The sequence below is a fragment of the Vipera ursinii genome (genome assembly GCF_947247035.1).
Source record: "Vipera ursinii genome assembly, chromosome: 2".
Taxonomy (NCBI): Eukaryota; Metazoa; Chordata; class Lepidosauria; order Squamata; family Viperidae; genus Vipera; species Vipera ursinii.
The window spans coordinates 293,527,576-293,542,547 of record NC_139513.1 but is presented as its reverse complement, the minus strand read 5'-3'; the positions used below and the strand labels follow the sequence as shown (position 1 = coordinate 293,542,547).

Genomic DNA, 14,972 nt, shown 5'->3' with positions numbered 1-14,972 from the left:
CTCTCTAGGCCCCGTTTCCGACGCTTCATCTCCCGGAGCTCCGCGGAGAACCATGGAGCTCGCTGGGATCTGCGCCGGGTCAGGGGCCGCAAGGGTACAACCCGGTCAAGTGCCTCAGTGGCTGCCCTTTCCCAGGTTTCCACTAAGGCATCCGCCGAGCTGTGAGCAATGGAGGCAGGTGGGGACCCCAGCGCCGCTTGGAATCTATCAGGATCCATTAAGCGTCTGGGGCGGTACCATCTAATTGGTTCCGTATCCCCACGGCGGGGGGTGGCAAAACGGAAGACCATCCGCAGGAGATGATGATCGGTCCATGACAGGGGCATAATAAATGGAGAGCCCCCACCAAGATCATCCAACCACCGTCTAGATAAAAAAATCAGGTCAAGAGTGTGGCCTCCCTCATGAGTTGGTTCAGAAATTACTTGCGTCAGGTCCATGGCCGTCATGGAAGCCATGAACTCCCGAGCTAGCTCAGATGAGCCTCCCAGGGATGGTAGATTGAAGTCTCCCAAAACTATAAGTTTGGGAAACTCAACCACCAACCCTGAGAGGATATCAAGCAGCTCGGGCAGGGCTGCCGCTGCACGACTAGGCGAAATGTACGTCAGCAGCAAACCCAACTGCGCCCCCGAACCAAATCTCACAAAGAGAGACTCACACCCGACTATCTGAGAAACGGTGGTCTCCCGCGGACATAAGGTCTCCCTAATAATAACCGCCACTCCCCCACCCCTACCTTGAGCTCTTGGCCGGTGCAGCACCCGGAAGCCTGGTGGGCAGAGGTCAACCAAAGGGACCCCACCCTCTGGGCCCAACCAAGTCTCCGTGATGCAAGCCAGGTCCGCCTGCTCACCCTCAACTAAATCCCTAACGAGGGGAGCTTTATTAACCACGGACCTGGCATTCAGATACACCAGCCGGAGCTCAGGAGGCTGCCCATCCTCGCTCCCGGAACCTCGGGGAAGAAGCAGAGGGTCGGAGCGCCTCACCGCTTGCAAATAGCGGGGACGGCCCTCCCGGTAACGATACGGCCCCCTGTCTATCCGCCTGCTGCCTTTCCCCGTCGTGGGAATTGATAATCCCACGACCCGCTCATGAGCCCCGGCGACAACGCCACCCCGTTCTCCCCCCGTGCCATCAGACCCAAGGCTGGTCTGAACCATGGTAGATCGGCCACCCCCCATAGCCAAACCACCGCTATCTCCCACCCCGCTCCCTAACCTTATAAAAAATTTGGATAAAAAAATAATCAGAGGCTTCCTAGAATTACATGGATAGCCCCTGCCCCTGCCCAGCCATCTCTCAGAGACCCAAAACTCGGGCCCGTCATCAAGGTCATCAACATTTAAGGAGGCAGGTCGCACCCAGGAGAGGGGGGCACCCCTGAGGGCGTACAAACGCGTACTCGTATATTGCCGCATAAGTATAAAAGTCCAAACAGTCCAGGATAGGCATCCCTAGTTGTCCATGGGAGGATTGAACATGACAGAAACCTGGATCCACCCAACTTCACTGCCACTCAGTTGGGTGGCCCCCAAGACAGGCCGCAGCCCGTTCTCTCACAACGGGTAGAGGCTCCGTTCCTGGGGGTGGACCAGATATCCTCTGGGTAGGCAAACCCATAGAGCTCCCACCTCTATGTGGTTGCAGATGGAAAAGTCCAGCCACTCTCCCACCGTGGCCGATACCCAGGTATGTCGAAAGTCCAAAGGGAGAGGGGAGAGGATAGGTAGGCAGATGGTAAAAAGTGTGTCCAAGGCAAGGAGGATAGGCAGGCCAGAGTAAAAGTAGTCTAAATCACCGGCGTCACTGCAAAAGCAGTCCAAAGATGATACACGATGCAGGAGCCCAGAATAGAATAGAATAGAATAGAATAGAATCTGGAAGGGACCCTGGAGGTCTTCTAGTCCAGCCCCGTGCTCGAGCAGGAGAACCTATACCATCTCAGACAAGTGACTGTCCAGTCTCTTCTTAAAAACCTCCAGGGATGGAGCACCCAGTGTCAAATCTTTCGTCTGTACAGAACTGGCTTTTTAGGGATAAAGCCTGGAATTTGGGGTGGGGTGTGTCCAATATAATTGTATCAGATATGTTTTCATGTATTTCTGTATTGCTCTTGAAGTTGAAAACCCCATTTAGATCCTGTTGAATTTCAGCCAGCGTTTCTTTTCCTTAAAAAAAGATTATATCTTATAGAAATACAAAAAAGAAATGTTTTATAACTGTTGGAATTCATCTGAGTACCTAGCGATTGACGCATCCCACCCATAGCATTACATTTTCCAACAAGCAAGTATTGTTTATTTGCATAGTTACGACACAGACTTCTGCAGGGGATTCTGTGGATAAATGCCAGCCTTGCAAAGGAATTTTGAATTGGAAAACGCCCCGGTTTTGCTTTCAAAGTAGTCGGTGATGGAGTCGCGGTCGTAGTGTTGGAGAAGAGCCGTGAGGGATTGCCAAGAGATCAAACCGGTCGATCCTAAAGAAAATCCATACCGACTCTCCTTCGGAAGGCCAGATCCTTAAGCTGAAGCTCAAACGCTTTGGCCGCCTAATGAGAAGGGAGGATTCCTTGGGAAAGACCCCGAGTTCGGGAAAGACGGAAGGCCAAAGGAGACGCGGACGGCGGAGGATGAGCTGGTCAGACTGGGCCCCGGCAGAGTGAACAGGAATTTGGGGAACTCCAGGAGAGCCTGGCAGGCAACGGTCCACGGGGTCACCAAGCGTCAGACACAGTTTAGCGACTGAACAGTAACGGGGCCCAATTTGGTTCACTGGTGGTAGAAAATGACCGAGAAAGTGGGAGGCGGTGAGTCCTGGTCCTGCCTGAGGTACAAAGCCAGCTGGGTGATTTTAGGATGCTGCCGGGAGGAAGAGTTCAAAGGCAAAGCACTTCCCAAAATCTTGCCCCCAGACCTGCAGAGGCTTATCCAGTCCGTGGCCGGGGGTCCAGGCCGACTCAAAGACCCAATAATGTCATTTCTAAAACAAATGAAACACTGGGAGGAAGCAAACAGCAATCTAGATGAAAACACCTGAAATCTGACAGTGTGGTGTCAACTACAGGTGGTTCTCCACTTACGACCAAAACTGATCCCAAAATTTCTGTCGCTGAGTGAGGCAGAAAGTGCGTTTGGCCCCATTTTACGAGCTTTCTTGCCGCAATTGTTAAAAGAGAATGACTGCAGTGAACTTAGCAATGTGGTTGTTAAATGAATCTGGCTTCCCCCTTTGATTTGGATTGTCAGGAGGTCGCAAAAGTGGATCGCGTGGCCCCGGGACACTGACCGTCATAAACGTGTATGGAAAACGGTCATAAGTCCCTTTTTTCAGTGCCGTTGTAACTTTGGTCACTAAATGAATCGTCGTAAGTGGAGGTCTACCTGCATTTGAGGTACGTCTTGAATAAAAGGGCGAATCCACAGAGCATGGACCCTTTTATTATTCTCTGGTACCCGGGATGCTTTTTTTCTCCCTGGAGGCTCAGAGCAACCTTGTGCGGATTTCACACCGCAGGAGTTTCCTGAGGATCCTTTATCTGAGTCAAGGCACCGGTCCTCATTCACCGCGCAAAATATTTGCACTTCAGGGAAGACACGGGGAGCTGAGAAAGAGGATGCCTTTGCTCAGAAAGCTTTAAGCGGCTCTTCCCCAGGAATCCCTCCCAAGGGAGAATTTCATGTCGACAGACGTCGTCCCCACTGATCCGGCTTCCTTTCTGCCAAGGGATGAGGGGATCTGAGCAGGGGCTGCGCTTTTTATAACAAGGGGGAAATGCAGCCCTTCCCATTACCTGGTTTGTCATTCTTAGTTCCCCAAACTAAGAAACGCCCGAAGGGGTTTTGCTTCTCTCCCAGAAGAGTCGGTGGCTTTCTGTGGTTAGTGGGGTCACAGATGTTCAGACAAGGTTGGGCACTAAAACCTGCATTTGTGCCTTTTTTGTGAGTAGTTTACAACTTATTTATCTTCTCGTTTTCGTCAGCTGTTTCTCAATATATCTATCTTGAGGCAGGGCACTCCTGAACATTTTGGCTCACGGAGCATAACCGTTCCTTGCTGGCAAAAGCCCGTCACCAAATTCTTTTAATTCCCTCCCAGCAATGACAAAGCATCTGTTCCATAGATGCACAAATTCTTCTTCTCCTATTTTTGTTCTTGTTTTGTTATTTCTTCCTTTGTTGTCCGCTTTTGTCCTTCTTGTTAGGGATTTCCATTCAGAGCATCACCGAGTACTGTGCCTTATAAAGCGGGTGGGCGTTCTCTTGCTGATGGAAATGGATCTAATAAATGGATTTATTTCTCTATTTTATGCAAGTTGTTCTTTGAGGTTAATTTTAAAATAAGTTTTCTATTTATTTGTTTGCCTGCGTCTCATATGACTGTATACCGCTACCAATATATGATACTAAACCTTACATAAAATTGCAGTAAAAATAGTTCATATTAAATATAACTTAAATACCGGTAATGTTCCCATCCAAGGAATACTGTTTATTGTTCATAGAAATAAAATTAGCATTCTGTATATGTATGTGTTTGGTTGTTTCATTTTTAGGCCGCCAATCTCCCCTACAAGGAGATTCTGGGCGACTATTGATATTTTGATCAATTTAGGGGTCTTCCAACTTGGCCCTTTTATGACTTGTGGACTTCAACTCCCAGAATTCCTCAGCCAGGCACATAGGCTGAACCTATGTAATACTCTTTCCTCCTCCTCCTCCTATTTCCCCACGACAACAACCCTGTTGGGCTGAGAGACGGTGCCTGGCCCAAGGCCACCCAGCCAGCTTTCGTGCCTAAGGCAGGACTAGAACTCACAGCCCCCAGGTGCCAAGGCTGACATCATCAGTCAGTCCGTCAGTCAATCCGTCGCTCTTAATGCACTTAGATACCGACTGTATTGCGGGTGTTTCAATCCAAATGGATATTTTAATTCTCTTGCAGGTTTTTTTCTGCCTAGATGTTTTAACTAGATATTGTAGATTTAGCAATAAATAACAAAGAGCTGAAGAGCATGTGGGGGAAGGCTGGGACCTTTTGTAAATTACCAGATTGCCAGAAGGTCCTCGGAAAGTTCCTTCTCACTATGAGTTTTACTCTCTAGGGAGACATTTTTCCAATTCTACCTCTTAAGAAGCAGACCCTGAAATGAGAAAACCCTGAAAATTGTTTCCCCCACCCAAAAAAACCCCCAGCGATGGGCTCCATGGCTGACCCATTGCTTCCCACAAGCCTCAGTCACTATTTCCTTCTGCCCTTAATCACAACGAGCTACACAACTGTGAGTCTGGAGGTGAGGCAACAAAAACGGAATAGATACACAAATCCATGTTTAACACAAGTATGATGGACACATCAGAATAACAGAGTTGGAAGGGACCTTGGAGGTCATCTAGTCCAACCCCCTGCTCAGGCAGGAGAACCCCATACCATTTCAGGCAAATGGCTGTCCAGTCTCTTCTTAAAAACCTCCAGTGTTGGAGCATTCACAGCTTCTGGAGGCAGGTTCTTCCACTGGTTAATTTTCCCAACTGTCAGGAAGTTTCTCCTTAGTTCCAGGTTGCTTCTCTCCTTGATGAGTTTCCATCCGTTGCTTCTTCTCCTGCCTTCAGGGGCTTTGGAGAACAGCTTGACTGCCTCTTCTTTGGGGCAGCCCCTGAGATACTGGAAGGCTGCTGTCATATCAATATCAATCAATCAATCAATCAGTCGTAGAGTTAAGCGGGCTAGGAAAGGGGTTCCTTTGTCGTTTTCTGGTCCTCTGCTTTGGCATTTAGCTGTGGCTTAGGTAGCTCCTTTCGTATCAGAAACTTTAGTTTTATTTATTTGTTTCTTTAATTTATTTGCCGCCCGTCTCACCATGGGGCTCCTCTGGGCAGGTTACAACAAATAAAAGGGAAGAAATGAAAAGACCACGAACAGAAGTAAGATAATAGAACAATAAACAGTGAGGAAGAATGAGAAATACTACGTGATTGCCCCAAAAAGAAAGAAAGGACTGGGGGGGGAGGTTTTGTCGTGCAATCATCTGTCTTGTGGATGCTCTTACTGGGTGAAATAAGTCGAGAGGCAAGGACAAAATCCGTGTGCCCCCAAAACGGAAATAAAACGGATCGGAGCCCCACAGACCTAACCCTCTCCCACATCATCATCATCATCATCATCATCATACGTTGGAAGGGAACTTGGAGGTCATCTAGTCTAGTTAGGCATAGGAAAGTGACAGTGTCTTGACATCCAGGAAGAGAAGAGATAAACGGAAGGAACAAACGTCTCTCCAAAGAAACACGCCGCACGGATTTTGCGCAGCTTTCCCCTCAGTGGTCGGAATAACGTACAACATTCGCAGCGAAAGTCTGCGGACAGCCCGAGGACTCGGGGGTCCTTCTCCGATGGCCACACGGCCGTTCCTTACAGCAAAGGAGCCATTTTTGTTGGGAGCCGTGCTTGCCGAGGTGGCCTCTGCCCTGAGCAGGTCCCGGCAGCGTGGATGAGAAGCTGCCTAAAGCAGCGTTTCCCAACCTTAGGAACTTGAAGATGCGTGGACTTCAACTCCCAGAATTCCCCAGCCAGCTATGAATTCTGGGAGTTGAATTCTGGGAGTTGAAGTCCACGCATCTTCAAATTCCTAAGGTTGGGAAACGCTGGCCTAAAGGGAGACTTATTGGGGGGGGGGAGATGTGTGAATATGCCTGTGCGAGAGGGGGGCAACTGACCCTGTGCCTGGTCCTGTAAATTCATTTAGCCTTCGGATTATGACGAGTCGCATAGCCAGCCTGCAGATGAAAGCTCCTGCTTTGCCTTGTAAATTTCCACTCGCTTTGCTTCATTTCTCTTAACTCTGACTTTTTCCACGGCTGGTGTCTCGTCTTTTAAGTCCAAAAAAAGGCATAAAGATATTATCAGGCAGGCATGGCTGCATACCATGGAGACACTTCAACCGAAACATCTCCCTGTGTTTGTGCAGGCGACTCTCTGTCGAAGGCAATTGGGGGGGGGAGGGAAGGGACGCAAAGGCTGCTTGTGGATACTGTAGTGGGGGAGGACACTGCTTAAATGTTCAAGGGACATCCAGATAGTTTAATAATTCATAGAATCACAGGGTTGGAAGGGACCTTGGGGGTCATCTACTCCAACCCCCTGCAGGAGTCGTTATACCTTATACCATCCCAGACAAATGGCGTCCAGTCTCTTCTTCAAAACCTCCAATGTTGGAGCACTCACAACTTCTGGAGGCAGGCTGTTCCACTGGTTAATTGTTCTCACTGTCAGGAAATGTCTCCTTAGTTCCAGGTTGCTTCTCTCTTTGGTTACTTTTCATCCATTGCTTCTTCATAATAATAATAATAATAATAAAGTTGGAAGGGACTTTGGAGGTCATCTAGTCCAACCCCCTGCTCAGGCAGGAAACCCTATACCATTTCAGACAAATGGCTGTCCAGTCTCTTCTTAAAAACCTCTAGTCTTGGAGCACCCACAACTTCTGGAGGCAGGTAGTTCCACTGGTTAGTTGTTGTCACTGTCAGGAAGTTTCTCCTTAGTTCCAGGTTGCTTCTCTCCTTGGTCAGTTTCCATCCGTTGCTTCTTCTCCTGCCTTCAGGTGCCTTGGAGAACAACTTGACTGCCTCTTCTTTGGGGCAGCCCCTGAGATATTGGAAGGCTGCTATCCTGTCCCCCCCTCGTCCTTCTTGTCGTTAAACCAGACACTCCCAATTCCAGCAACCGTTCCTTCTGTGTTTTAGCCTTCCGACCTCTAATCACCTTTGTTGCTCTTCTCTGCACTCTTTCTAGAGTCTCCAGAAATTCAATGTTTATGACTATTGAATGATTTGGCCCGAATTACTTAAAATAAATAAAAACTATAGCTTTTCCCAGCGTATATAAATTTTCCCTTTCTGTGCCTTACTTCTTTCTGAATATCCTAAGAAATATGCTGCAGACTGGCCCTTGCTGGGCCAAGCATGGAGGTCGTGGAAACAAAACGAACACGATCGGATGTTCTGTACCTGCAAAGATCAGAATTGTGCAAACCGTCGTTTTCCCTGTGAACGTTGGGCTTGGAAAGAGCAAGACAGGAAGAGGAGATGGACACTTTTGCACTTTGGTGTTGGAGAGAATATAGTGGGTGGGCAAGAAAACAAAGAAATGGATCTTTGAACAAATCAATCCAGAGTTCTCACTTGAGATACAAATGACCGGGGTCAAATTATCCTACTTTGAAGACATTATGCGAAGATCTTTCTCTCTAACAGTGAGGACAATCAACCAGTGGAACAACTGGCCACCAGAATCGTGGGTGCTCCATCCCTGGAGGTTTTTAAGAGGAGACTGGACAGTCACTTGTCTGAGGTGGTACAGGTTCTCCTGCTTGAGCAGGGGGCTGGACTAGAAGACCTCCAAGGTCCCTTCCAGCTCCTATTCTATCCTCTGGAAAAGGCTCAAATGCAAGGAAAGTTGGAAGGAAAGGGGAAGGGTGTGGCAATGAATACAGGTAGGCCTCAACGTACAACCACAATTGAGCAAATTTCTGTTGCTAAGTGAGACATTTGTTAAGTGAGTTTTGTCCCATTTTACGATTTCTCTTGCCACAGCTGTTAAGTGAATCGTTCCAGCTGTTACGTTAGTAGCATGGTTGTTGAGTGACTCTGGCTTCCCCCATCGACTTTGCTTGTCAGAAGGGCACCAAAGTGTTCTGTCGCAGCCTATGTGAGTCCTTGTTACGCTCACAAGGAGAAGCCCCTCTTCCAAGAAACAGGCAGGAACCGCAAGAAAAAAACCAACCCCTTTGATTCTCTCAGACCTGAGTCAGTGTCCCAGGCAAACAAACACAGTCCACAGAAACTCCATCCTCAACACGAACGGTGGCCTTTGGCAACCAGCCCCTCCCACACCATTTCTTTTATAAGTCAGCCCAGGCCTGGCTTCCTAATGCCTTCTCCTTGGCCTTTGGAGCCGCCCCATTGCATTCCTCTGTCCTGCTCGCTTCTCTTGCCGGCGCTTTCGTGCATCCGGGATTTGTCCCAGCTGCGCTTCGTCACTGTCCAACTCAGGTTCCCAGCACAGCCGTGTCTCAGCCTGAGCAGGAGTAGAGGGGCCAGGCTCCTCTTACGACTGCAAGTCTTGGAGCTCCTCAGAGCCTTCCTCTGAGTCTGATGTCACTCCAGGCCCCTCCTCCTCCTCCTCCTCTGAGTCCTCAGACTCAGCTGCCGGATCCACTGGCTGGCGAGGAATCACAACACAAAGGGGATCCCGTGAACCCAAGAGACACTGCAACCGTGATAAGCACTAATCACTTGCCAAGTGTCTGAATTTTGATCGCATAACTGGGGGGGGGATGCTGCAAGGGCCGTGCGAATACGTTGCATAAGTCACTTTTCCCAGTGCTGTTGTAACGCTGAACGGTCACTAAATGATCTGTTGTAAATCGAGGACTAACTGTCGCAGCACTTCCTCCTGCTCGTTTGGTTTAATATTGGTTTTGATTTTCTCTTAATTTCATATTTTTCAAATGTTACTTTAGTGCCCTGGAGACTCCTTTGTAGAAAGATAACACTTCCCTGCTCAAATGCAAGTGGTCTTTCGTGGAGGCTATAATCTCACCTTTCACACAGGGGTCTTCCAACTTGGCCCTTAGCATGCCTGGCTGAGGAATTCTGGGAGTTGAAGTCCACAAGTCATCAAAGGGCCAAGTTGGAAGACCCCTGCTTTAACATATCCCAGGGTCATTCTGACTGTAACTCAGAGGTCCCCAACCTTTGGGGCACTGGGGTCCGCTTCCGTGGGGAGAGGTTTCTCCAGATTGGAGGGTGTGTGGTTTTGTGTGCTGCCTGCATCCCACGGAGGGGGCTTTGCTTTTTTGTGCGGACCGGTTGCTGGCGTGCTGTGGCCCCGTACCGATCCATGGACCGGGGGGGGTGTTTGGGGACCCCTGCTCTGAGCCTCATCACATCAGCCGTCTCCCACCCAGGACCCCGGATGCAAAACCTGACTGAAATCATCTGCAGCCTGTTTGGAAGGATTAAACCTTTGTAAACAAAGCCATGTATGGGGAGTTTTTGTTTTTGCTCATTTTGAGATGTTATCTTCTTGTTTTCATACTTTTATTTTTTTTAAAAAAAATACACTAAAGCAGGAAAGAAACGTCTGTCTCTTGGTTGCCTCTCTTTGCTAGAACTTCCTGTGGTGGTGCATCCGATCACAATCTGGATGGCTCAGACAGTCTGGTAAACTTTGGACTCGTCTGGCTCCCCACTCCGGTCCCAACCACCAGCTCAGACATCTGAGACGGGGAAATCTCTGCGGTTGATTAAAGAAGTAATAACATCACCAAGGTCTGGGACTTGGGACCAGCCTAGTTTGGCTGGAGTCACAAAGTCCTTGTGACTCACACACACCGTAAGGGCTCTGCAGAAGAGCTCCAGTTCAGAAAGAACGGGCTGCACGTTTTCACAAAGCCAATTTCTCTTCTGCAAGGAAATCTCCTAATGATGAGTGTTAATCCTGTACAGGCAGTCCTTGATTACGACCATTTGTTTAATGACTGTTCAAAGTCACAACGGTGCTGAAAAATGTGATTTATGGCCATTTTTCAGACTTGAAAGTGTTGGGGCAACCCCATGGTCACCTGATCAAAATTCAGACAATTAAATCAGAACAATTAACCAGTGGAACTACCTCCCTCCAGAAGCGGTGAATGCTCCAACTCTAGAAGTTTTTAAGAAGAGACTGTCTGAGACGGTATAGGGTTTCCTGCCTGAGCAGGGGGTTGGACTAGATGACCTCCAAGATCCCTTTCAACTATGTTGTTGTTATTATTAGAAAGTGAGGAGGTCTAGAATTCTCCAATATTGAGTACCACAACAAGGTTTTTTTTCCTTCTTTGGATAGATCTGGAATACATATTTCCGACAAAAATACTCATTGGTCTCGATTTTCACAGTTCTGAAGACCAAGCTAACATCGAGTTGACTAGCTGTGGTTCAAACTGTGGTTCAAGGTGCCTGGATTCCAGCACGTTCCTGCCTTTCTACATACTATTTCTTAGAACGTAGCCTGCTCGCTGGGACCAGCTAATCCGAATTTAGCCTTTAGCCTGAGCCCAAACAACAGGCCCAGAATCAAGTCCTTCCACAGGTGGATTTACAGATTAAAAATAGCAGAACAGATAAAATTAAGAGGAAAGAGAGAGAGAGAGATTGAGGTCAACCTTCTTTTTCTCTATTTATTTTTCTGGCTGCTGATTGTGGGTCCACTGGCAAATGTGCCTTGTGCCCAGGGCGGGACTTTCTGAAGAAAGTATGGTCTATTCATCTATTCCAGGGGTCTTCCAACTTGGCCCTTTGATGACTGGTGGACTTCAACCCCCAGAATTCCTCAGCCAGCCACGCGTGCCTGGCTGAGGAATTCTGGGAGTTGAAGTCCACCAGTCATCAAAGGGCCAAGTTGGAAGGCCCCTGCCTTAGGACCACCACAGCCAGGCCTCCCACATCCAGACACTGCAGTTGTCGAGTGAGTAACACGGATTTTAAGTGACTCCAGCTTCCCCACTGACTTTGCCCGTGAAAAGGTCGCTAAAAGGGATCTCACGTGACCCCGGGACGCTGTGACCGCCATAAATATGAACCAGTTGCCAAGTGTCCGAATTTTGATCACGGGACCCTGGGGATGCTGCAACAGTCGTAAGTGTGAAAACAGGGTGATGAGTCATTGTTTCAAGTGCCCTCCTAACTTCAAACAGTGACTAAATGAACTTTTGTAAGTTGAGAACTGTCTTGTCTAAGCAGGGGGTTGGTCCTGAAGGCCTCCGGGCCCCTCCCAGTTGTGATCCTGCGTTGTGTGACTTGCGTCCTCAAAGGGGAGTCCGTGCAGGCACTGTGCTCCTGTCCCCAAAGGTGGCTTTCCACTCCTTGAGGCCTCCACTCCTTTCCCCAGCCTTGACGCTCTTCTTCCTCCTTTGCAGAAATTCCCAGAGCTGAAGTTCAAATACGTAGAGGAGGAACAGCCCGAAGACTTCTTCATTCCCTACGTTTGGTCTCTGGTCTACAACTCCGCGGTGGCTCTTTATTGGGACCCGCAAGATATCCGTCTTTTCACCAGGGATTCGGGCTGAGACCCAACAGGAAAGGCAAACCCGCCTCGCCAACAACCCCTGTCCCGAAACGAGCGCTTCCCAGCCGAGACTTCCCAAGAAGGATGCTTGCTACCCTTGTACAGCCCCGCTTATTATTTTCCTGGGAGCCTGTTAGAAGCCAGGAAAAACACGCGGGCTCCAATAAGATTGTGTGCTGATTTTTAACCTGTCTATTTGTAAAGCCAAGAGATGGGGGGGGGCATTTCTTTTCCATCAACACCGACACTCGGCTTGGAAGAACTCGAGGTGAGGTGAGATATTAACAGCAATCAGCTTTTGGGGAAAACAAAAACACAAAATAATGTAAAGTGGGGGAATGTGAGAAAATATATTTTGTTTTTGGGAAGTCAGTGTTCGCAAGCTGGTTTTCTTCCTGCGTATCTGCAAAAGCCTTTGAGGTTTTGCTGTGGCTTCCAACTTGATCTTTGCAGACTTAGTACCTTTTCACGCTGGGTGTAACGGAAATGTCTAAATTAACCCTGTGGCATTGATTTTTTTTAAAAAAAATGCTTCATTTTGAAAGGCACTAAAATTACCATTTCTTGCTCTGCAAATCTAGAAAAGTCTAAAAAAAAATAAGAGCAGCTCTCCATTCTTGGTTTCAGAAATGCTATTACACGAGTGTAGATTTCTCCAAAATGTCAAGGAGGCTTTTCAACCTCCCCCAAAACACACCCAGAAACACACACACCTCTCAGGCTTCTTTCAGATAAATTGTTTTTGACAGAAATTGGCAGGCACGCACGTTTCAAAATAAAGGCTCCATGTTATATGTACCTTAAAGAGAATGGACAACATGCTACAGGAGAGTAAAAGGGGAAAGCACTTAGTGTAGCATTAACACACAATGTGAGCTTGTGATTGTTGTTTTCCAAAAAAAAAAAAAAACAGCTCTAGGCCAGGCTGCCAAGTTCAGGAACAAAAAAGATCAAGGATTGTCTTGCCCACTACACTCTTTTGCAGAAAAAAAAATACGACATACAAAATAAAGGTGACATGGGAGACTGGCAATGTGTGGGGAAGAGGAGCCCCCCCCCACTTTAAATATCTTTTCACAAATAGTTTTGCTTGGTTTTTAACCTCCCGACCAATGTTTGAACAGCATGGTTCCTCCCCCCCACCCCTGTGTAAAAATGCCGCTTAAAATGCAAACGTATTTACTTCCTTCTGCAGCTGTAGAGAAAACTGTGTAGCGTCTGAGTTTATTTAGATTTGCCCAGAGACAGATCTGGTGGGGGGTAGCAGGGTATATAAAGCACTGATTTTTAAAAATTGGAAGGCGAGCTGATAACGGGAGAAATATTTTCACACGATGTTCAGCCTCTGGGTGAGCCGAATGTCTTACAACCCTCTCCTCCAAATAAATGGCTGTTGACTGCAAGCTGTGGCAAATTCAGTGTTTGAAAGGGGCAGTTTGAAATGACAAATTAGAACCGTTGAATATTTTACCTGTCCAAATGGATGCTGGAAGTGACTAAATTCTGTCCCTTTTACTGGCTGTAATGGGAAAAGGCCGGGCCTTTCGAGCAGGGCTGTGCGGCAAGAATTGTCTGGAGTGTGCAAGGAAGTGCAACTCTAGCAGCTGTCTGCAGCTCTTTAAAAATAGCTTGGTCTTTTCTCGAGATTTTAAGGTCGCCTGCCGCAGCCACCACATCAGCCTGAGAAAAGATGCAGCTGCTTTAAAGAGCTGCAGACAAGTTGCCAGTTTACTCTCTAAAACAGGGGTCCCCAACCTGGGCAACTTTTAAGACTTGCAGACTTCAACTCCCAGAATTCCCCAGATGGATGGAATCTGCAGCCCAAACTTCTAAAGCAGTTGTTTCTCAACCTTGGCAGCTTAATGATGGGTGGACTTCAACTCCCAGCATCCCCCAACTATGCTAGCCGGGGAATTCTAGGAGTTGAAGTCCACCCATCTTTAATTGCTATGTTGAGCAACGCTGCCTAAAAGGCCCACCTTGGTCTCAGGTTTCCAAAACCACTCCGGGGGGGGGGAAGGGTGTCACGCATTTCTATTATGAGAATAATGGCTTCTCTGCTGTACAAATAAATACTCTTTTGGTTTCAAGTGTGGGGCAGGCAGCTCGCTTAGGACTGGAACAGACCCAAATAAAGAGATTTATACAGAAATTAGCATTTGATATAATGTCCTCTATGGAGCAATACAAAAGCTTTGTGATGTATGGCAACTGCGATCCGAGACAGGTCCATATATTTGTTTCTGACTTTTACAACATAAAGCACCTTCTCTGGGAATTCTTTTCAGAAATATGTGGTTAAGATTTCCCCTCAGGAAGAGAGAGAGTTAAAAACAGACAGTCCAGTAATTCTCTCTAGCTTACTTTCATTTCACGGGTAACTAAGCAGCTCCCAAGAATGTGTCTTCCTGGAAGACATCTCCTTTTTGGTTACCTTTCCCACAAAATTAAACTTCCAAAATGGGATTTACGGAACCTGTGAAGGCTGCAGATCCCAGTTTTATTATTTGTTAGCTGCATTTCATTTTATCGCTGTGATTATTAAAATACATTTGGCAATTGCTGGTAGTGTTCTCAGCCTTTTGCTGAAGGATTGCAGTCGATATTAGCCTTCCGATTCATCGAAACACAACTTGGGTCTCTTCTTAGCATTTGCAATGCCGGCTCATTTTTGCATGCGCTCTCCTAGTTTTTAATGGCAAAGTTATCGGCACACAATGCAAGGAGGTTGGTTCTTCAACTGGCTTGTTGCAAACCCCGATCTGGAATGGAGTTGAGAGGGAGGGACTGGCCGGGGGTGCAACTGGCTCCTATGCCTAAGACAGGGGTCTGCAGCCTTGACAACTTTACGACTTGTG

General features: G+C 47.7%; 1 protein-coding gene across 4 annotated transcripts in view; it reads left to right on the top strand.

The window, feature by feature from the left end:
* The window catches only part of DYM (dymeclin), a 241,093-nt gene extending 228,607 nt beyond the window's left edge, over positions 1-12,486 (top strand). For all 4 annotated transcript variants that reach the window (XM_083354838.1, XM_083354837.1, XM_083354839.1 and 1 more), the window contains one exon: positions 11,966-12,486. In XM_083354838.1, coding sequence (XP_083210964.1) covers positions 11,966-12,115 — 150 coding nt within the window. In that variant the 3' untranslated portion in view covers positions 12,116-12,486. The remainder of the gene's footprint in view (positions 1-11,965) is intronic.
* Positions 12,487-14,972: the final 2,486 nt, after the last annotated feature.